The sequence below is a fragment of the Oncorhynchus mykiss genome, chromosome 23 (assembly GCF_013265735.2).
Source record: "Oncorhynchus mykiss isolate Arlee chromosome 23, USDA_OmykA_1.1, whole genome shotgun sequence".
In the NCBI taxonomy this organism is placed as follows: domain Eukaryota; kingdom Metazoa; phylum Chordata; class Actinopteri; order Salmoniformes; family Salmonidae; genus Oncorhynchus; species Oncorhynchus mykiss.
The window spans coordinates 21,315,976-21,336,667 of NC_048587.1; the positions used below are offsets into that span (position 1 = coordinate 21,315,976).

The 20,692-nt window shown below is 41.8% G+C and overlaps 1 protein-coding gene across 8 annotated transcripts in view; it reads left to right on the forward strand.

The window, feature by feature from the left end:
• The first annotated feature begins 2,569 nt into the window (after positions 1 to 2,569).
• Positions 2,570 to 20,692, forward strand: part of LOC110502446 (potassium voltage-gated channel subfamily KQT member 5-like) — a 142,362-nt gene continuing 124,239 nt past the window's right edge. For 7 of the 8 annotated variants that reach the window (XM_036960013.1, XM_036960017.1, XM_036960018.1 and 4 more), the window contains exon 1: positions 2,802 to 4,030. In XM_036960013.1, coding sequence (XP_036815908.1) covers positions 3,582 to 4,030 — 449 coding nt within the window. In that variant the 5' untranslated portion in view covers positions 2,802 to 3,581. The other variant, XM_036960016.1, reaches the window with a different exon arrangement.

Consider the following 20,692-nt stretch of genomic DNA (forward strand, 5'->3'; position numbering starts at 1 on the left):
GATCAGCTAATTCCTTTTGCAGAACCATTGATTTTATATAGCCGTATCAAAGGAAATGAGTTGCTGATAGATCCCACAAGGCTATGACTTACAACTGAGTTCATGTATGCTTGTATGTTTGGACTGTCTGCTGTGAAGGGATACCTTTAATTGTGTGTGAGTTTAATTACCTCTATTGCAGTTTAATGAGCAGATTTACCTATTTAATTAAATATTTCTAAAGACGTCTTTATCACTCTTATCCCTCGAATGCGTCCATGATTAAATGACAATTGTAACAGTGGAGCAAAAGTGAAATGTGAACTTTCATACCTGAGTCCCCCCCCAAAAAGACAGCTTGTGATGTCAACCTGTCACCACTAGAGGGGGTACTTATATTACGACACAGACAGCATGTTCAAGATACTAAAAGGACAGAATAGGGGCCTTACTGATGTTGGGGAACAGGAGGATGACTTCTGCCCTGCTGAGAGAGGCAGTGGATATGGCTCAGTAATGGCCTATCAGTAACCCCTGAAGGACATCATCTTCGTAGACACCCTGTCCATAGAGCTCCCTCGTCCAACATAAACACAGCAAATGCACACAATCATGCACGCACGCACGCACACCCACACACACCCACACACACACAAGCACTTGCTATGCTCCTCTAGCCAAGTCTCCGCTCAAATCCATTGTATTTATTCCTCTGGTGTTTGATATCCTGTCATAAGGATGCCTGTGGGCCAAATGGTAACTCTATTCTTAGTCTAAGAGATTAATTTGAGGGACACATTCCCTGTCTTCTTTCCACTGAATTTGAAAAGAGTAGGGTGCTACAGAATGTTTGGATATAATGCGTCTGTCTGTCTGTCTGTCTGTCTGTGCGTGCGTGCGCGTGCGAGAGAGAGATGCATGCAGAGCAGAATTAGGGCTATACCTGCTAGTTATAAAATCCAGCAAAGATTGTACAACCACCTAAAAGGAAGCGATGCCCACACATTCCACCCCAAGGTCCTCACCTACAGAGAGATTAACCTGGAGAAGAATCCCCTCAGTCAGCTAGTTCTGGGGATCTGTTCACAAACACAAACAGACCCCACAGACCCAGGACAGTAACACATTTAGACCCACCCAAATTATTAGAAAGCAAAAAGATAACTATTTGACACACTGGATAGAATCAACCAAAAAACAGAGTAAATTGGAATGCTATCTGGCCCTAAACAAACAGTACACAATGACAGAATACCTGACCACTGTGACTGACCCTAAATTAAGAAAATCCTTGACTATGTACAGACTCAGTGAGCATGTACAGACTGGCTCTTCAAAGATGACATGCTCCGTGCCCACTGCCCACAGAATTAGGTGGAAACTGAGCTACACTTCCTAACCTCTCTAATGTATGACCACATTAGAGACACATATTCCCCCAGATCAACAAAGAATTTGAAAACAAATCAAACATTGATGAACTCCCATATCTGTTAGGCGAAATACCGCAGATACTGCAGAAAGATTTGTGGCCTGTTGCCATGACAAAAGGGTAACCAGTGGAGTACAAACATTTTAAATACAACCTATATTTATGTTTATAAATATAAATAATAACTACTTACACATTGTTACAACACTGTACATAGCCAAGAAAATAACATTTGAAATGTCTATTTTCTCTTAAAACTTGATTACTAATGTTTCCCTTGTTAATTTCCCCTTTGTTTATTGTCTATTCCATTTGCTTTGGCAATGTTTCCCATGCCAATAAATACATTTGAATTGAGAGAGAGAGAGAGAGATCTTATTGGAGATGAGGTCTCTCAGTCTCTGTTTTACCAAAATAAGGAGGCTTTTAGAGAGCAATCACCTAAATTGATTGTGAGGTTTTAATTTACTAAGCGAGCTGTCAGAAATGTAACTAGAGGCACCCCACTGGTGCTTCCCTGGGTATAGATAACGAAATCAAATAGTTTATATATAGGCTACATGACATATAGGCCTACAACACATCACTGCATTTTAAAGCTAATGTAGGTTGCTCTGTAATTGCTTTACATACAGCATCTGCACTGTCTGCAGTACTGTATAACATAGATTTTTTTTAGGTCTGTCTATGTTTTTTTTTTTCTTTCCCAGAATGAATATGATTTCACAAACATTTCCCTGCCCTGACACAGTCCATGTGCAATTGAAACGTTTTTCAATGAGAGTGTAGGCTATACCCACTGGGCACAGATGTCAGATCAACTCCATATACATTTGGTTAAATTGCCAACAAACGTGAATTCAACGTGAAATCAACAAATGCCACCATGACATTGGATTTAGGTTAAAAGTTGGGTGGGAAAAAAATACAAAATTCCCTTAGGTTGATGACTTTTTGCAAATCCAATCCGCTTTCCATCAACGTCATCACATTGAATTTTTGTTGTTGAAATGACCTGGAAAAAACGTTGATTCAACAAGTTTTTGCCCAGTGGGTAGTTTGTTTAATCCCGCTGCATAGGCTTTATAGGCTACAATGTATAAAGTGTGTGTGTGTGTGTGTGTGTGTTTCACTTGAGGTCACGTGGTCGGACAAAATCCATGTTGCCTGTGAAGAGTGTGACCTAGAGTCACAAGCGCAAAAAGTTCAAATAAACGTATTTACATAAACAAAAATGAGGACAGAAAATCGTATTTGAAACGAAAGTAAACGAACATGGACATCAGACCGACGACACTTTGGCCACGGATGAATCTCGTTGTAATTGTCAAAGCCCATATTCAGCGCTACATGAGAGTCTACAATCCGACAATCTGGGACACCGTGAGTAGGAGGGAGGACAGTGAGGAACTGGATTTACCCGATGTGTATATCTGCTTTTGACGCGAGTTAGTTTCTTGTTTTGGATGACCGTTTATTCACCCGCCTTTAAAATGGAAGTGTAAAAGCCTACACGCGCTTAATTGGAGTTTATTCCATAGGAGCCCGTTGATATTTTAGAGGTGAGGTCGCAGTGTGTGATTATATCGAGGCAGTGTTTCCGAATACAGATTATTACACTTATCCCGAATAGATTTTCCTCAGCACTGCACATGCATGACACCCGGCTCTGCTGAAGCTTCACATCGATTCCCTGGTAGCCATTGGCTTGTTGGTGCTCTCTAATACCACATACTTGGTTTCTGAGTGATTAAACATTCTAGATAACTGCCGTGTCATGATTGAAGACGCGCGCAGTGAAGAACCAAACAAAGTGCCACAATTCGGTAAACTAGCTCGCACCTGGTTCAGAAACATCAATCCTCTTGTCTGTCTGTGCAAATCCTGAGCCGCGTGGATATTACATATGAAGTCAGAGAAAGAGAAGGGGGGAGGGAGTTAGTGTCGGGTGATTTCCTCCCCTCGCCAAATTTCTGTCCGGGAGTCGTTGACACTCCTTCATAACCCTGCTCTTTCGCGCCTCGCGCAGATGGCCAAAGCGCCGTGGGCACAGAAGTCTCCAAACCCCAGAATTCTACTTACCGCACCGAACCCCAGTAGACAGACCACCGAGATAGAGGATGAGACAATAAAATAGCCTAGTGTTTATTGTAGTTATTTCAATGAATTCATGAATATAGCCGTATGGTTTTCTTTCCTACACCTTTGTGCAAACTTATCTACACTCTATGTGCACGTCCCCGGTACCAGCTGCACATCCCCAGCCGGCGTTGGTGATGCCATGCCCCGCAACCACAGTGGCGATGAGGCCGGTACTGGGCTCTGGATGAAAACCTCCCCAGGGCGTCGGGCTCAGGACTACGGGTTGAAAGATGTGGAGTCTGGACGGAGGATGATGAACAACGCGGTTCGAGTCGGAGACAGGATGCTTTCGCTGGGCCCTGCAGGTGCAGACGGCGCGGAGAGGCAAAAGGGCGCCCGGATGAGTTTGCTCGGGAAGCCGCTCATCTACAGCGCGCAGAGCGGGCGCAGGAATGTGCGCTACCGGCGTCTGCAGAATTACCTCTACAATGTGCTGGAGAGACCCAGGGCATGGGCGTTCATCTACCACGCCTTCGTGTGAGTATACGAGCTGTTATCATGTAATCTAAACAGATTTAAACAGTACTTTTATGGCAGGGTACTAAATCAGTCACCTGTTGCTGGGAATTCTCCCAGCGCACAAAGCTACGTAGGGGAAAGGGAATGATTAGAGGTTTTGTCCAGGTGAAGTGTAGGCTACCAGAACCACACTGTTAAAAAAAATCGTTATTCAATCTTTTTGTCAAAGTGTTAACTGAGCATTTTTAATTTGGCCCAAACTTAGCTTCAAAATGAGAAAATGTTGGCAAACATTCAGTCAATTTAAAATTATCTGTTAGATACCGTACTTTTAACATACAATGTTTTCAATTGACATATTTGACACACATGATTACATTGTGCATGTTCATTTATACACTAATTATTATTCAACATGTTCTCAACTGGGAACACACAACCTATTGGTTCACAGCATTCCAATTTTTCTGCTATGCCACTGTGTAAATAACAGATTTCACCTGTATGGCCACACTTTGCAGTTCAAAGTAAATCTAAGCTCTGTTAAAAGTACACTCAAGAAAAACGAAATTAAGGAGAAAATTAAGGAGTAACATTAAAACAGAGTAATATGCCCTTCCAACATTAGACAACTATACAGAACCCCCCCCCAAAAAAAAATAAATAAATAAATAAATAAGTAAAGCAAATCAATGATGAGGGAATAGACAGATTAACTGATCAATTGACACAGACATAGTGGCATATCAGGAAGATCAGAATGAACCAAGTGGTTGTGAGTTCAAATCCCAGGTCAGTAATACAATTTCCTGTATACATGGGAAATGTCAATGTGTATCAAATATCTAAGTTCTATGTTAAAATCACTGTATGTGTAACCAGTTGCACAGCCTTTTCTAGTTAAGATGCCCACATAATAAGTAGTTACTGTATGAGACAAATTGAGCAAATACATCATTTGAAATTTACAGAGATAAGTTTAGGCAAACAATTTTTTTGTTGTTCAGCTAACACCTGGACCGAAAAGTTTAGCAAAATCAAAAAAAGGCTGTGGATCCAAGTGTCCAAGTGCCTTGTCTGGATTGTTTCATTGTAACAGTTGGATGCTGCTGTTGTAGAGTAGTGCCATACGAGTATGTTTACACGCACACTAATCATGTTTACACGCACACTAATCACTCGATATTAAAGTGATTATGGTAGTAGGCCACGTATGGTATTAGTCATGTAAACACCTTACTCTGCTCATCTTAATCGGCGTAAAGTCATAATTGAAGTAAGCATACGCCGATTGAAACACCTGGTTTTCTGAGCAATCTTTCAAATGATTAGGATATGTAAACAGCTTAATCAGATTTCCAGTGGTGTATTTAATCTGCGCATGTGCCAGCACCATATGTTGCATTCACGTCTCCATTTCAACCAACAATCAAAGTACAAAAATAGGACTAAATCATATCCGACTTTATTTGAAGTGCATTTACATTTTTTGGGGGGTTGAGATAGAGATGTGAATCCAACGTATCAATTATTGATTTGTAGACAAACTGGAATTATATCCAGACTAAATGACATAGATGGAACTATCTAAGCAGAAGATAAATCTCCCTCAAATGTTGATATTTGGTTGCGTTGACAACCAGACACAATTCAATATCACCTTTGAAATACAATAAATAGCCTATTAACTTGTGAACAAGTTCACAAATTATATGTTGGATTCACATCTTCAACTCAGCCAAAAATATACATTAAAGAATGGGATTAAGCCAGTGGCTCAGATGGAACTATCGAAGCAGTAGATACATCTCCTTTAAATGTTGACAAACACAATTCAATATTACTATTGTAATACAGTAAATAGCCTAAAGTTAAGGCTATCTCACAAACTAATGTAACATTCAACCTTAGAATGAGTAACACATCCATGGCAACATTTTGAGGTTACTGCAACTATAAATGTTTTATGTAATCATATAAAGTGTGCATGATCAAGATAGCATGCATAGGTCATCGCAGATCTGTGGAGATCTTCACAATTGCTGCAATAATCTGTGCAGAATCTCGAACGGCATTGATACTTTTAATGTAATCTCAACAGCAATCCAGGTCATTTGGTTCTGCTATTAGATAAGTCATAGTGATAACACATGAATCTTGATAGGCTACCCATATTCCTTGCACCGGCCAAACGCTACATCACACCCACGGACGTTAGTTTCTTCTCTGCAATGAGTGTGGCTCTGAGTACCTCCCTGACGATTTGTAGAATGGAAATCCATTCCAGACTGGTCTGATTTGTCCCAGAAACCGATGGGTTGGGCCAGAGACAGAACACGAGGGTAAAGCTGCGTTTTGATAATTCGTCATTGGCTTTGATACTCTGATTGGTCAGAGAGCATCCAAATCTCTGATTACTTTGTTTTGTACAACACCCCTCATTTTTTGATGTCACCACAAACAACTTCAATAATAGCAGTCTCATACGGAAGTACACCATATATACAAAAGTATGTGGACACCCCTTCAAATTAGTGGATTCGGCTATTTTAGCCACACCTGTTGCTGACAGGTGTATAATATCGAATGCACAGCCTTGCAATCTCCATCGACAAACATTGACAGTAGAATGGCCTTACTGAAGAGCTCAGTGATTTTTGACGTGGAACCGTCATAGGATGACACCTTTCCAACAAGTCAGTTCATCAAATTTCTGCCCTGCTAGAATTGCCCAGTCAACTGAAAGTGCTGTTATTGTGAAGTGGACACGTCTAGGAGCAACAACGGCTCAGCTGTGAAGTGGTAGGCCACACAAGCTCACAGAATGGGAAGGCCGAGGTTTGAAGCGCATAGCTGGTAAAAATCATTTGTCCTGTGTTGCAACACTCACTATCGTGTTCCAAACTGCCTTTGGAAGAAATGTCAGCACAATAACCGTTTGTCGGGAGCTTCATGTTATGGGTTTCCATGGCCGAGCAGCCGCACACAAGCTTAAGATGTGCAATGCTAAGCGTCGGCTGGAGTGGTATAAACGCGTTCTCTGGAGTGATGAATCACGCTTCACCATCTGGCAGTCAGACGGACGAATCTGGGTTTGGCGGATGCCAGGAGAACTCTACCTGCACGAATGCTTAGTGCCAACTGTAAAGTATGGTGGAGGAGGAATAATGGTTTGGGGCTTTTTCATGGTTTGTGCTAGGCCCCTTAGTTTCATTGAAGGGAAATCTTAATGCTACAGCATACAATGACATTGTAGACGATTCTGTGCTTCCAACTTTGTGTTTCAGCATGACAATGCCCCTATGCACAAAGTGAGGTCCATACAGAAATGGTTTGTCGTTGTGGTAAAAGGTTTATTTTGATTGGTGATTTTCTGCATTTATCAAACTCCCATCAGGAAGCCTGATTTCAGATGTGTCCATGTAAACAGGACTATTAGGGTAATCATTCTTCTTGCAAAGCATGTAAACATTTAAATCGAACTATTATTGTGTGCACATAACCGTACTCGGTACAGTTCGGGTTGAGAAATCATATTTTATGTTATCGGACTCCTTTAGTCAAAGTTAGAGATCTAATTTCTCATCATGGGATCTGAAATAGTAAATTACATTATAGGTAGACTCAGTAGGTTGGGTGGTAGGTAGCCTAGCGGTTAGAGTATTGGGCCAGTAACCTAAAGGTTTCTGGTTTGGATACCTGAGCTGACAAGGTGAAAATCTGTTGATGTGCCCACTTATCCACATTTTCGTTGATGAAGTATCCTTGTGAGGACTTCTGGTCCTAGCATAGCAAAACCAAACACAAACAAACAAAAACACACACACACATGAGACAGAATTAATGCGTGTCCAATCCCCATCAGTTGCAGACTCAAAGTTCTCACACACACACACACACACACACACACACACACACACACACACACACACACACACACACACACACACACACACACACACACACACACACACACACACACACACACACACACACACACACACACACACACACACACTTATTTGTGCTGACTTTTTATTTGATTTAAGTTAAAATAGTCTCCTAACACTGCAGCTGAATCGTGGCCGTGGAGTGTAGGGAGGAGTATGTGAAGGTAATGGAGCTGTCAGGTTGGGTAAGACGGGGCACGGCGAGGGGCTGTGAAGCAGGATGTTGATGGTTTATTTGTTCAGGCGGGACAGCAGGGTCACCGGGGTTAAGTCCTTACATCTGCCCTGACCACAACTCAGCCTCACAAGTGGCGTTTATTCATTGATGCCAAGGGAAGCCAGGCTTCCTCCAAAAAATGATCAAGAAAAAAACATACAAAGTCATTTTTCTTTAATTTCTCTAGGTTTCATAAATTTCCTTCAATTCACAAGAGGCTGAATGTGTCTCCCGGGGGAAAGCATCCAAGTGAACGGAACAGCGCCCATCTGTCTCTGTATGTGTAGCCTATCTATGCTGTCGGGTCAAAAAGAGCATGACATTGTTGCAGGCGTAGCACTGAATGCTAGGGAAGCCAGCGAGCATTTCGCCTCCCTTGATAAATAAAATAAAATAAAATAACCAATCAGCGTTGAGCTAAACTGAGTGAGCTCAGCTGTGAATGGTCCTGGCGCACCAAACAAAAGTGTCAAGGGAAGCCAGTTTGGATTTGGCTTCACACCAATCACATCACATTAGAAGCCAAATGTTATTGACAGAAAACTTGAATTGTTGCATGTCGTTGTCCTCCGGTGGCCAGTTAGCTAGCTAAAATCATCCCTTTCCTAAATAAGCTATGGATGGAGATAGGGATTTTGACTTTTTTAATCCTTTTTTATAATTTTACTGTAAGTTCAACATGTAGCTAGATTTAGTTGGCTGGCTAATGTTAACGAGCTGGCCTGGCGCATCGTTTGCCTATGAAAGGAAGTCAGCCTAGTGAGCAAGCATTTTAGCCAGGTAGCCTAGGACAACCAAAACTAACAGCTTGTACTGGATGGCAGAGTCATAGACCATTCAGGCAACATGAAAGAGGATGGCATTGGCGTTTCTCTACAAGTAGTGTGAGTCAACATGTTTTTGCTACTTGCATGTGCGTGTACACACAAACACTACTACTGCTATTCTCTCTTCCGGGATGCCTACAAGGCCCTCCCCCGCCCTCCCTTTGGCAAATCAGATCACGACTCCATTTTTTCCCTCCCTTCCTATAGGTAGAAACTCAAACCGATCGGAATCCATGCTTCAAGATTGTTTTTATCACACGGACTGGGATATGTTAACATTGATGTACAGTGCCTTGCGAAAGTATTCGGCCCCCTTGAACTTTGTGACCTTTTGCCACATTTCAGGCTTCAAACATAGAGATATAAAACTGTATTTTTTTGTGAAGAATCAACAACAAGTGGGACACAATCATGAAGTGGAACGACATTTATTGGATATTTCAAACTTTTTTAACAAATCAAACACTGAAAAATTGGGTGTGCAAAATTATTCAGCCCCCTTAAGTTAATACTTTGTAGCGCCACCTTTTGCTGCGATTACAGCTGTAAGTCGCTTGGGGTATGTCTCTATTAGTTTTGCACATCGAGAGACTGAATTTTTTTCCCATTCCTCCTTGCAAAACAGCTCGAGCTCAGTGAGGTTGGATGGAGAGCATTTGTGAACAGCAGTTTTCAGTTCTTTCCACAGATTCTCGATTGGATTCAGGTCTGGACTTTGACTTGGCCATTCTAACACCTGGATATGTTTATTTTTGAACCATTCCATTGTAGATTTTGCTTTATGTTTTGGATCATTGTCTTGTTGGAAGACAAACTCCGTCCCAGTCTCAGGTCTTTTGCAGACTCCATCAGGTTTTCTTCCAGAATGGTCCTGTATTTGGCTCCATCCATCTTCCCATCAATTTTAACCATCTTCCCTGTCCCTGCTGAAGAAAAGCAGGCCCAAACCATGATGCTGCCACCACCATGTTTGACAGTGGGGATGGTGTGTTCAGGGTGATGAGCTGTGTTGCTTTTACGCCAAACATAACGTTTTGCATTGTTGCCAAAAAGTTAATTTGTATTTATTGTATTATCATCATTAGTCATTTAGGTCAACATTGGATCATTCAGAGATCCTCACTGAACTTCTGGAGAGAGTTTGCTGCACTGAAAGTAAAGGGGCTGAATAATTTTGCACGCCCAATTTTTCAGTTTTTGATTTGTTAAAAAAGTGTGAAATATCCAATAAATGTCGTTCCACTTCATGATTGTGTCCCACTTGTTGTTGATTCTTCACAAAAAAATACAGTTTTATATCTTTATGTTTGAAGCCTGAAATGTGGCAAAAGGTCGCAAAGTTCAAGGGGGCTGAATACTTTCGCAAGGTGACTGAGTTCATCAGGAAGTGTATAGGGGATGTTGTTCCATCTGTGACTATTAAAACCTACCCAAACCAGAAACTGTGGATAGATAGCAGCATTCGCGCTAAACTGAAAGCGCAAACCACCTCATTTAACCATGGCAAGGTGACTGGGAATATGGTTGAATACAAACAGTGTAGTTTTTCCCTCTGTAAGTCAATCAAACAGGCAAAACGTCAGTACAGAGAAAAGTGTTGCAATTCAACGACTCAGATATGACACGTATGTGGCAGGGTCTACAGACAATCACAGATTACAAAGGGAAAACTAGCCACATCGTGGACACCGACATTTTGCTCCCAGACAAGCTAAACACCTTCTTCGCCTGCTTTGAGGATAACACAGTGCCATCAACGTGGCCCGCTGCCAAGGACTGTGGGCTCTTGTTCTCCGTGACTGACATGAGTAAGACATTTAAGCGTGTTCACCTTCGCAAGACTGCCGGCCCAGACGGCATCCCTAGCCATGTCCTCAGAGCATGCGCAGACCAGCTGGCTGGAGTGTTTACGGACGTATTCAATCTCTCCCTATCTCAGTCTGCTGTCCCGTCTTCCTTCAAGATGTCCACCATTGTTCCTGTACCCAAGAAAGCAAAGGTAACTAAACTAAATGACTATCGCCCCATAGCACTCACTTCTGCCATCATAAAGTGCTCCGAGAGGCAAGTTAAGGATCATATCACCTCTACCTTAAATGACTCCCTAGACCCACTTCCATTTTTCTTACCGCCACAATAGATCCACAGATGATGCAATCACCATTGCACTGCACACTGCCCTATCCCACCTGGACAAGAGGAATACCTATGTTAGAATGCTGTTCATTGACTACAGCTCAGCCTTCAACACCATAGTACCCTCCAAGCTCATCATCAAGCTCGGGGCCCTGGGTTTGAATCCCAGGACTTCCTGACAGGCCGCCCCCAGGTGGTGAAGGTAGGAAACAATACCTCTACTTCACTGATCCTCAACCCACAAGGGTGCATACTCAGCTCCCTCCTGTACTCCCTGTTCACCCAATGACTGCATGGCACACATGCCTCCAACTCAATCAAGTTTGCAGAAGACACAACCATAGTAGGCCTGATTACCAACAATGACGAGAGCCTACAGGGAGGTGAGTGGTGCCAGGAAAATAACCTCTCCCTCAACGTCAACAAAATGAAGGAGCTGATCGTGGACTTTAGAAAACAGCAGAGGGAGCATGCTCCTATCCACATTGACGGGACTGCAGTGGAGAAGGTGGAAAGCTTCAAGATCCTCGGCGTACACATCACTTACAATCTGAGATGGTCCACCCACACAGACAGTGTGGTGAAGAAGGCGCAACAGCACAACAGAGGCTGAATAATTTTGTCTTGGCCCCTAAGACCCTCAGAAGTTTACAGCTGCACAATTGAGGGCATCCTGTCAGGATGTATCACCGCCTGGTAGGGCAACTGCACCACTTGCAACCGCAGGGCTCTCCAGAGGGTGGTGCGGTCTGTCCAACGCATCACCGGGGGCACACTTCCTGCATTCCAGGACACCTACAGCACCCGTCACAGGAAGGCCAAAAAAGATCATGAAGGACATCAACCACCCGAGCTGCGGCCTGTTCACCCCGCTATCATCCAGAAGGCAAGGTCAGTACAGGTGCATCAACATACTGTATTCTATTTTACTGTATTTTAGTCAATGCCACCCCGACATTGATCGTCCTAATATTTATACATTTCTTAATTCCATTATTTTACTTATAGATTTGTGTGTGAATTGTAAATATTACTGCACTGTTGGAGCTAGGAATACACCCGCAATAACGTCTGCTAAATATGTGTATGGGGCCTCCCAGGTGGCGCAGTGGTCTAGGGCACTGCATCGCAGTGCCACCAGAGACTCTGGGTTCGAGCCCAGGCTCTGTCGCTGCGACCGGGAGGTTCATGGGGCGACGCACAATTGGCCTAGCGTCGTCCGGGTTAGGGAGGGTTTGGCCGGTAGGGATATCATTGTCTCATCGCGCACTCCTGTGGCGTGCCAGGTGCAGTGCATGCTAACCAGGTCGCCAGGTGCATGGTGTATCTCTGACACATTGATGGCTTCCGGGTTGGATGCGTGCTGTGTTAAGAAGCATTGCGGCTTGGTTGGGTTGTGTTTCGGAGGACGCATGGCTTTCGACCTTCGTCTCTCCCGAGCCCGTACGAGTTGTAGTGATGAGACAAGACAGTAACTACTAACAATTGGATACCACGAAAAGGGGGTAAAATTCATTTAAAAAAAAAATATATATATATTTGACACACACACACACACATCATATTTAGTTTACGCTGATTGGACTAAAAAGTTTTTAGCATATTAGCATATTGATTAGATTGATTAGATGATGTTGAAATGTTGAAGTTGAAATGGTGCTGGAATTGTGGAGTCGGCGGCTGTTTTCTTTGCGACTTGCCGTAACTCTAAATCAATAGTTGTTAAATGTTGGAAACATTAACTTGCTGTAGGTCATGTTTGTTACATGCAATATGTTTTGTGGACTTCACTGCACAGATGTTGCTCTCTTTATTCTGCTACTGTGTCTTCTTATTGTCTCGGCTTTAGGCCTATATATCACGGTGTCAAAGCATATGAACTAACAGGTTATAGAGCAAACAATGCAATTATCGCAACACATAATCACATGGTTTCCATGGTGATTTTACCCACACACCGCTACTGAGCCTCACAATGCACCACAAGAGATGGATACACATGCAGTTCATTCGGAAAGTATTCACACCTCTTTACTTTTTCCACATTTTGTTACGTTACGTTACAACCCTATTCTAAAATGGATTAAATAAACAATATCCCTCATCAATCTACACACAATAACCCATAATGACAAAACAACAACAGGTTGTTAGAAATTGTAGATCATTTATTAAAAATTAAAAAAGGAATATCTTATTTACATAAGTATTCAGACCCTTTGTTATAAGAGTCGAAACTGAGCTCAGGTGCATCCTGTTTCCATTGATCACCCTTGAGATGTTTCTACAACTTGATTGGAGATAGAAGTACCTTCCAGAAGGACAACCATCTCTGCACTTCAGCACTCCACCAATCAGGCCTTTATGGTAGAATGGCCAGACGGAAGCCACTCCTCAGTAAAAGGCACATGGCAACCCGCTTGGAGTTTGCCCAAAGGCACCTAAAGACTCTCAGAACATGAGAAACAAGATTCCCTGTTCTGATGAAACCAAGATTGAACTCTTTGGCCTGAATGCCAAGCGTCATGGCTGGAGGAAACAGTGTTCAGGAGCTGCCAAGTAGCAAGCCTATTGGAGTCCAGGATAGCGACACTGTCCTCTGGTGGTTAAATTAAAAAACAAATTGAACCCATTGAAATTAGGCGATCTCAGTGGAGAAATATTGTAGAAAAAAAGGAATGTAACACTATGTGTACATTATTACAAATGAGTGCAGTGCATGAAGTAATTGCAGAAACTTCTGAAGTGAAGAATTAGATGACATTTCTGAAAATTAAGGAATACAAGGAATGAGGAAACTGAACAATTAACTGTGAAAATGGCAACCATTGGTCGAGTACCAGAGTTTGAGGCTACAAAAGAGGATTTTGAGTCCTATTTAGAGCGTTTTGAGCGTTGGCTGGCTGTAAATGAAATCTAAGATGAAAAGAAAGCAGACGTATTTCTCAGTGTTTTGGGTCCAACCGAGTATGGATTGCTGAAAGGTCTCATTGAACCAAGAAAAGCAGTGGAGTTGAACTATGCAGAACTGACTGAAACCCTTTCAAGGCATTTCAAGCCGAAGCCAATTCTCATTGCAGAACGTTTCAGATTTGACCAACAGAGTCAAGGGGAAACCGTGGCTGACTACATCCTTGCTTTTAAAAAGTCTGGCAAGTACATGTGAGTTTGCACAATTTCTTGATGACGCTCTCCGAGACAAGTTTGTAGGTGGTCTCACAGGTGAAGCATATCACAGAAGGCTTCTGTCAGAGAAGGACCTGACCTTTAAGAAAGCCTGTGATATAGCACTTGGACTTGAGCTTGCCCACAGGGATACTATTGAGCTATTGGGACATGCAGAACATCAGAAAGGTGTTCACAAAGTCAGTGATGCATGTGGTGAAAAAGGCTCACAAAAGTCACACTTTTCTCAGTCCCGTCCTCAAGGTTACACAGGAACAAAGCAGCCCACATCACAAAGGTCTAAGCCAAGTTGTGGGGGAGATAATCACCAGCACAGTGAATGTCGATTCCAAAATGAAAAGTGCCACAATTGTGGACACATATACAGAGAGTGTGTAAAGCTCCAAAACGCATGTCTAAGGCACATTCACGCAGATGAGGAGGGACCCTGGGCATCCTTCTTTTGGTGTTTTTCAGAGTCAGTAAAAAGGACTCTTTAGTGTCCTAAGTTTTCATAATTGTGACCTTAATTTCCTACCGTCTATAAGCTGTTAGTGTCTTAACGACCGTTCCACAGGTGCATGTTCATGAATTGTTTATGGGAAACAGTGTATAAACCCTTTAAAATGAAGATCTGTGAAGTTATTTTGATTTTTACGAATTATATTTGAAAGACAGGGTCCTGAAAAATAGACGTTTCATTTTTTGCTGAGTTCATTTTCACCTACTCAAAAAGACAGACAAAAGTTTGATGAATTGCCAATGTGTTACCACTATGCTTTCAACCATCTAAAAGCGCAACCAAATTCCAATTAAAATCAATGTCTGATTTTTAATTTAGTTGTCACCTAAATGTGTTATCACTGCACATTCAACCATTTCAAATGGGGAAAACAATATCAGATATTTTGTTTATTTATCCAACAACGTAATGTGTTATTACTGTGCGTTATCTAATAGTACAACCAAATGACCTGGATTGCAGTTGAGATTACATGGTGCAAGTGATCAATGCTGTTTGAGATTCTGTGCAGATTATTCAACGTGCTCTCACAGCCTCCCAGCATAATTAGACGTTCATCCACATTCATCAAATGTCAAATTTCAAAGCTTCTCCAACATCAAATTTGGGGGGAATTTTTTTGTTGTTGTTGTTGCTTCTGCTGCCCTGTATTGTTCCTCATCTCTCTCTGTATCGTTTCATTTCTCTAAACGTAAAATGCCAAAGTTATAAGGGTTAAGTTTAGGCACATTCCGATTGGCTACAGTAAGGGTTAAGGTTTGGGATAGGGTTAAAACATTGTTTAGGCACTCATTCCGATTGGTTAAAGGGTAGGCAGCATAAACATATCCACATACAACATATGGATTTGAAATGTCCCAATGAAAAGTTACACCTTCCTTTTCTATTTTTCAAGTTATTACATAAAACTTATCAGAATTCCAAAGAATTCCAAAGTTACGTCGGAATATGTTTTTCTGGGGGGTGATGTAATATGGAGGACCTGGCAAGTCAGTCTATTCCCTATAATGTAAACTCCAACAGAAATAACTTAAAATTAAACAAAATTGTTAGCACTCATGACTAAGGGTTTCAATTACATTTTCAGACAACTTACAAAAAAAATGAATTTATTGTTACAAATCAACTTACAAGGTTGCTAGTCAACTAGACTGCTAACGTTAGCCCTACTAGCCTGCTAAAGTTAGCCCTACTAGCCTGCTAATGTTTGGTTAGCACAACATGAGTCAGCCAGTTGCTATCTACACCTACAGTAGCTTACATTAAAGTCAACCAAAGTTTTGGAAATACATAACGCCATCTAACCAGTTATCAAAGAATGTTAGCTATATGCAGTTATATTAGCCAGCAAGCGAGCCAGTCAGCTAACATTATCTATTTAGCCAACCAGCTATTAGCCTATCCAGCCACCATTGTTATGGTCGGCAAGCTAGAGCCCAACTACTGGAGACTAGCTAGAACCCAACTAACACAACACAACTAAAACATAACCACAGATCAAAGCAAAGAGAGAGCAGAGACTTACTGAATGATGGCTGGGAACCATTAGATGGTAAATATTTTAAAAGTGTGCAGGCTGAGTTAGCTACCAAAGCCAGGGGGAGGCGAGCGTGTCACTGGCCGATTTGAGAATCCCAAATAGATAGGTTCAGATATATAACACTAAGCCAAGTTGTAAAAAGTTACCAAACTCCCGTAGCCTACTTCACAGAGAACAGGCCGGAAAGTTGACAAAACAAAAAGGAAAACAGACTAGGTACTACAAAAGCATATCATTCTCTCTTTTGTTTTGAACCCACGGGAGGAAGGCACCAAAGCCTGCCATGCTAATGAGTTCCCACTAGGGGTGTGACTAGGGGGGTTTAGTCTAGTTTATTATTTCTATGTGGGGTTGTAGGTTTATTTTTCTATGTTGGTGTTTGTGTATGATTCCCAGTTAGATTCAGCTGGTAATCATTGTCTCTAATTGGGGATCATACTTAAGTTGCATTTTTTCCACCTGTGGGTTATGGGATGTTGTTTATGTTTAGTTGCCTGTTTGCACTGAATTGTCGTCACGGTTCATTTATCCTTTATATGTTTTGTATTTGCTTAAGTTTCACTTTATTCATTAAAAGTACATGGAACTCGAAGTACGCTGCGCCTTGGTCTGACCATCATTACTACGAACAATGTGTCTAATGTGTATTCATGTCATATTTGAGTGACAAAAAAATTACAATGATATCGATGAGCAAATTGTTTGGGGGGGCTGACATGGATTAGTTGATCTGGACATTTCTGACAAGTTATATTAGCTCTCTAAGGTATGCAATGACTAACATGACAAGAGGAACTGATGAACACTACCAAATTTCTAAATTGTGCATTCTACTATTACAACTTTCAAGAGTAAGTTTAAAGCCGGACTCTATTCCTTTAATATATATATATATATATATATATATATATATATATATATATATATATATATATATATATATGTATTTATTATGATTATTATATATTTATATATAAAAAAGTAAAAAAGCTATACTTTTATGACTGCTGAATACCAACTATTAATAACTTAGATCATGTATTTTTAGGTAGAGATACCTCGCGAAGCAACAGCTGCTGCTTCTCGCTTCAGTAGTAGCAGGCGTAAAAGAAGCACAGACCGGACAAGTATATGCGCAATGGATTGTGGTCATTGTAAATACCTACCACATTTTATGTGCTAAACTATGTTGAATATTGATCTGTTGGAAACTACAACTCCCTATTACATCACACAGTTCAGTCTGGATCGGATTTATCTCTAGAGGAACTGTGCGATGTGCGCATTGAGCTCACGGAAAGTTTCAAAAACTCAATGGAATTAAAATAATTGAATTGACATCGGCCAATAAGTTGTTTAAAACAGTGGTTCCCAAACTGTGGGGTGCACCAAATTTGGCAGTATGTCCAAACGGCCTCACAACCGCAGACCATGTGTATGGGGTCTTGTGGGCGAGCAATTTGCTGATGTCAACATTGTGAACAGAGTGCCCCATGGTGGTGGTGAGGTTATGGTATGGGCAGGCATATGCTACGGACAATGAACACAATTGCATGTTATCGATGGCAATTTGAATGCTCAGAGATACCGTGACCAGATCCTGAGTTCCATTGTGAAGCCTAATGAATTGATTTCAATTGACTGATTTATTTTTATACAACAGGTGTCTCATGGTAATGAATGTGTCAGGAGTAGGGAAGAGACAGAGAGGCAGGAAGCGTTTCTCAACCAGTAGTAATCATGAATCAGCTGCAATAATTTGTATGGATATATACAAAGAAATGTAAACTGAAAAAAGGTCAAACGAAACAAAGTGCAGCTAGTTTGTTGTCTTTCCAGGTTCAGTTTGAAATGATTGTGTTAGCTGTGTTGTTGGCTAGGTCCTCTGAACAACAGAGCATTTCTTTCAAAAACAAGGACATTTTTAAGTGACTGAACTTTTTAACGGTAGTGTATGTCTCAAGATAGAGAGAGAGCGATGTGGGCACAGGTAGGAAGCTCTCTGAGGATGGTCGTGTATAAATGTTATGAGCTTGTGGGTGCCAAGGTGAGTGCTTAACTTACTCTGGATAGTAGTTGACCATAGATACCTTCCACATCATAAAACTTACCTTCACTCAGTCTATGGGCAACTTCAATCCAGGCTTATTCCCCCTCAACCCCACTCTCCACTCACTAAGCCTGTGTGGATTTCCCTGAGTTGTTGATATCTGCGGTTCTGGTCCAACCACTCTAGCATGAATCCAATAAAGACCAGGCCCTACCCTTGCCAAATAGTGCTCCGTTATTGAATCAATAATGACACTACGATCCAATCTCGTAATGTGCTGCTGTGTGTTTGAGTAATCTGATTTGCTGAGCCGGGACAGAACCACCAATTTGCATCATGTGCTAGTCTAGGAGCCAAAGTTAGTTTCCACTGACTTATCGTGTGTGTTTGCGTGTGTGTATTTGTGATGAAGAGCCAGTTTGTACTAAGCTTACGCAGCAGCGATAATTGGATTGTGTTGCTCACTTTTCAGCTAAGTGCGTCAGCACAATTCATTCAAGAGCCTCTGCGGTGCATTGATCGGTAACACATCTCATCTTGATGGCACTCTGACATTACGTACGTTAACGCTACCTCACCGCTAACCTCATTTACACAGTAACTCAGTTAGATTTTCACTCCTTTTTGTGTCATCGGTCTCACAGACAACTATATACAACCCACATACACATAAAACACCTTGTGTTTTGGTCCACCGTTAAAAGGTACATATGGAGACCGGTGTTGGCAGGTACCCAATGGAAAAAGTAGGCAGTAGAATCCGGACAGATAGGATGTTGTGAGAGGGAAAGAGAGAGGGGGGGGTGGGGGGGGGGGGGGGGGGGAGAGAAAAGATGAGAGAGAGGTGCATGGAGGCACATAAACAATGTGACAGTGTGTATTCCAGTAAGAGTATGAATGGGCAGAGAGAGGCATTAGGTGAACAGGACACTGTTTGATCCTTTACTGGGCTCTGTGACACAACACAGTCACCACATCACTGCTGAGCTTCTTCTTTAATTTGTGCCCAGAGAGAGGGAGCGGGAGAGCGAGGGAGAGAAGGAAGGGGAGAGAGTCTGGTGCCTGTGATTAAGAATGTGATGGTTATCTCATTATCTCTAAACAATCTCCTTATCCACCAACCCTAATGCACATATGCACAGACACCCACTCACCTACGCAACCACCCCGTCTCCCATGACACTCTCCCATGATCTCTTAATGTAAAATAATTTTCTGAAAACCCTGTAAGCCAGATAGGTTTTTAGTGCAAATGTCTAAACTACGTCTGAAGTAAGCAAAGAAGGTGCTTTAAAGGGATTAAAGGGATCTTTAACTGTCCCCATATAGGAGAATTCACTGAAAATAACTACTTTTGGTTCCAAGTGGAACCCTTTCACTAAAAACAAGGTTCTACATGGAATCCTTTCCCCACTTAAAGTAGGGGGGTGTACGTTTAAACGTTAAAATGTTTAAACGAAATCGGGATCCTTAACATTAAGAAAATTCCCTAACCGAACACCTGTTATTTGTTTTCTTAATATAATGTAAATAACAGTGCAGTTATCACAAAACATATTATTTGACATGTTATAGCCTAACTAGACGATAGATTATAAAGGCTTGGGGAAAATTGGGTGATTTAAAGGTAGACTATGCGATATAAAGTAGATTCAGAAAGTAAACAGCATATTGGGTCAATTAACTCTACAACAAAGAGCTTTTAAGCACGAGGCTCATTCTCTCCACTGTTTTGGTGCCCTGGAACTTTATACCTCAGTGGCTAGCACCCTGTGAACCCGTGCACATGCGCAGATACTGTGTGTTACTGTATGAGAGCGAAGTTTTGATAATTTCATTTCATTGTGAGATACAGATTTTGATTGCTGATAGATAGGCCTAGTGCACGGTTCTGACTCTGTCTGCCTGGTGGCCGACCTGTATATATTGTGCCCCTGCCCTCTCTCTCCGTGCTCACTTGCTACGCTAAAGACGCAGGTGTTTGTGTTCTCTGAAGTACGGCAACTAATCAGTCTCCTCGGTTCCAAAAATTCGGACTCTTAAGAGTGAATACTTGGGAGTGACATTTGACACTCAGAAATGAGAGAGTCGACGTGCAAGGAGTTGCGGAATCAATTATTTTGGAGTCGACTCTCCGCCACTATATCATTGTCGTTAACAGTTGGAAAAATGGCAGAGAAAGGCAAACGACAACAGTGAAGTCCTGCATGGCAATACTTTGAGAAAATACTATTGCTATTTTTAAAACAAGCCATAGAAGGTTGGTTGACAT